This window comes from Octopus bimaculoides, chromosome 24 (assembly GCF_046866305.1).
Source record: "Octopus bimaculoides isolate indiv1 chromosome 24, ASM4686630v1, whole genome shotgun sequence".
NCBI classification, from domain to species: domain Eukaryota; kingdom Metazoa; phylum Mollusca; class Cephalopoda; order Octopoda; family Octopodidae; genus Octopus; species Octopus bimaculoides.
The window spans coordinates 35,263,969-35,266,468 of record NC_142951.1 but is presented as its reverse complement, the minus strand read 5'-3'; the positions used below and the strand labels follow the sequence as shown (position 1 = coordinate 35,266,468).

The following is a 2,500-nucleotide window of genomic DNA, read 5'->3' as shown; positions in this document are numbered from 1 at the left end:
TACAAGTGAAACACTTACTTATATATTCTAAATTGTCTTTTTCTTTACTTTATCACAATTTTATTTATTTTTTTAGGATTCCGTAATTTCTGCTTGGATATCAAAATGATGCTTGGGTTTGAACCAGGAATTTACTGGAAGGCTTGTTGGATACTTATTACCCCGCTCGCCATTGTAGTACGTATTTCTCTAATTATAAACCAATGTCGGTTTTACAATTTTATTCAAATTGTAATATAGTAAAGAGCGTGCCTGGTTTTGAAACCGTTGTTAATTATTAATGAAGTTTACCATGTTACAAATATCTGGAGTACCCACTCTCAAGTACCAATATCAAAATTAGCCGAAGCGACAGCCTGTCATACAAAGAATAAACAGTTCGTATGATAACACCAATACCATGATGTGTCCATAGACAAGATAAAAAAACATGAATAACAGCTGATGTCATAACATTCTTTGTACAAATAATGATACTACTTACACTTAATTGTTCTCTTATTTCGTTACAAGTCCACTTCCGAGATGCATTACTGACGTTTTGAAACTTTTTTTAGTAGCAGCATTTATAATAGTCTCGGATTATTGTAATTTTAGTATATTATTACTACACATTTAATAAGTGCACCTGCCAACTTTCGTTATTTTAGATTGAAGGAGACGCCTGTAACAGGACTTTGAACATACTCTGCAAAACACTGCACCTGGACACGTCTCAGCCAACAGCTCCTTGCTCGAATGGCCCATAGTGTCCCAAAAGCATGACTTAAAAGACCCCTCCATGTAGTGATAGCAACTAGTAAGTTCATTATGGCCTGGGCCGATAATGGCCGAAACCAACCTAAGTTATCTAAGTTATACATGTGTGCGTTGTGTTTGTGTGTATGTGTGAATGTGTGCGCGCGCGCGTATGTGTGTGTGGTGCATGTGGATAAATGCATACATCCACAGACGCAGGGACACATACACGCATTTTGACCAGCCATTTAGTGGGTAACAAGGTGGCAAAGAAAATCATCTTGTTTTAACCATCGTATCTGAAGAAGGTGTTGCAAATATTTTTAGTCTCAGACATCATGACCCATTGGAGTGTATGAATTAAGGATTTGCCTTCTCTCTCCAGGATCCCAGACGGGTTGGCATGTATCCAGTTGCTCCAATGATAATAGGTATGAAGCTGAAAGTATATCTTGGGTACTGGATTTGTAAACACCTTATCAAACTCCTCTTTCTCTTGTATTTTTTTTATGTGCGCGCGTGTGTATATACACACGCATAAATATAATCATCTGTTGTTTTTTCTTCTCCTCTACAGTTCATCCTGATTATGTCAGCAGTGGGTAACGTGAGAGCCTCCTACCAAGAATATTATTTTGAAGACTGGGCGCAAGGAGTGGGATGGGCGCTGGTGGTATTGCCAATCATCTTAATCCTTGTCACGGGTATATACCAGTTCTTTAAATTTGGTGTAAGTAAACATTTTAGTACCTCTATGTAATCACACACACACCTACATACATACCACAACTATATCTTTTTCAATCATTACTTATTTCCGTGTGTGTGTGTGTGTGTGTGTGTGTGTGTGTGTGTGTGTGTGTGTGTGTGTGTATTTATGTGTGTATGTGTGTATTATTTGTATGTGTGTCTGTGCGTAATCTTTGATATATCTATAAGCTCAATTACTTTAACTTACTAAGCTCACTGACCAGAGTTCACACTTTCGGCTTTTAAAGTATATTCTGTAATATTAATGACATAATCTCTGTGACATACCTACACTCGTAAGCAGTTATTTATCAGATAAACCTGTTGCATGTATTGCCATTTAAGGTATTGTTGCTACAATTGCTTAGAGATTACAAGTGACAACTGTAAATATGCGAAACGTCGCAACTCGTACAGCATTGTAGAGATTTTAAATAGTATTTTGAATTGACTTTGATTTACTATAATATGCTGGCTTCCCGTCCTGTTAAGTGTCCTACGACCTTATTTCATGATGTGGAGAAGACTGCTGGTTCAACTGGACAATCAACTACTAGCTGGATCATTCTAATTTTTTATTAGATAATAGGGCATAGAATATCGTCACATATAGAATAAAGAAGCTAATCAGAACTTACTTATTTATCCATAAATCAGTGCTCGGTCCTGATTTCCTGTGAGTAATTGTTACTACTTCACTTAATAATTAATTCGCTTCCAACAGAGCTTACTATTCAATGATCTACATTCCGTTGAACACATATATTTAAGACCGCCTAAAGAGTAATAAAACATGCAAGTGTAATAGTCTGTTTAGGGTGTTGCAAGAAAGCATTTGAGTGTGTGCGCGCGTGCGCGTGCTTGTAAGACGGAGAGAGAGAGAGAGAGAGAGAGAGAGAGAGAGAGAGAGAGAGAGTATTCATAACAGCTGATCATCTTATATTAATTCACAAGTTTCATTTTTATTTTCTCACACAGAGATCGTTTGAAAGAATCTTCAAACCTACATATG

The 2,500-nt window shown here is 36.9% G+C and overlaps 1 protein-coding gene across 2 annotated transcripts in view; it reads left to right on the top strand.

Annotated features, from left to right (window-relative positions):
* The window catches only part of LOC106872879 (sodium- and chloride-dependent glycine transporter 1), a 31,022-nt gene that overhangs the window by 26,474 nt on the left and 2,048 nt on the right, over positions 1-2,500 (top strand). For both annotated transcript variants that reach the window (XM_014920031.3, XM_014920030.3), the window contains exons 13-15: positions 77-177; positions 1,316-1,468; positions 2,467-2,500. The exon at positions 2,467-2,500 is cut by the window's right edge and continues 2,048 nt beyond it. In XM_014920031.3, coding sequence (XP_014775517.1) covers positions 77-177; positions 1,316-1,468; positions 2,467-2,500 — 288 coding nt within the window. The remainder of the gene's footprint in view (positions 1-76; positions 178-1,315; positions 1,469-2,466) is intronic.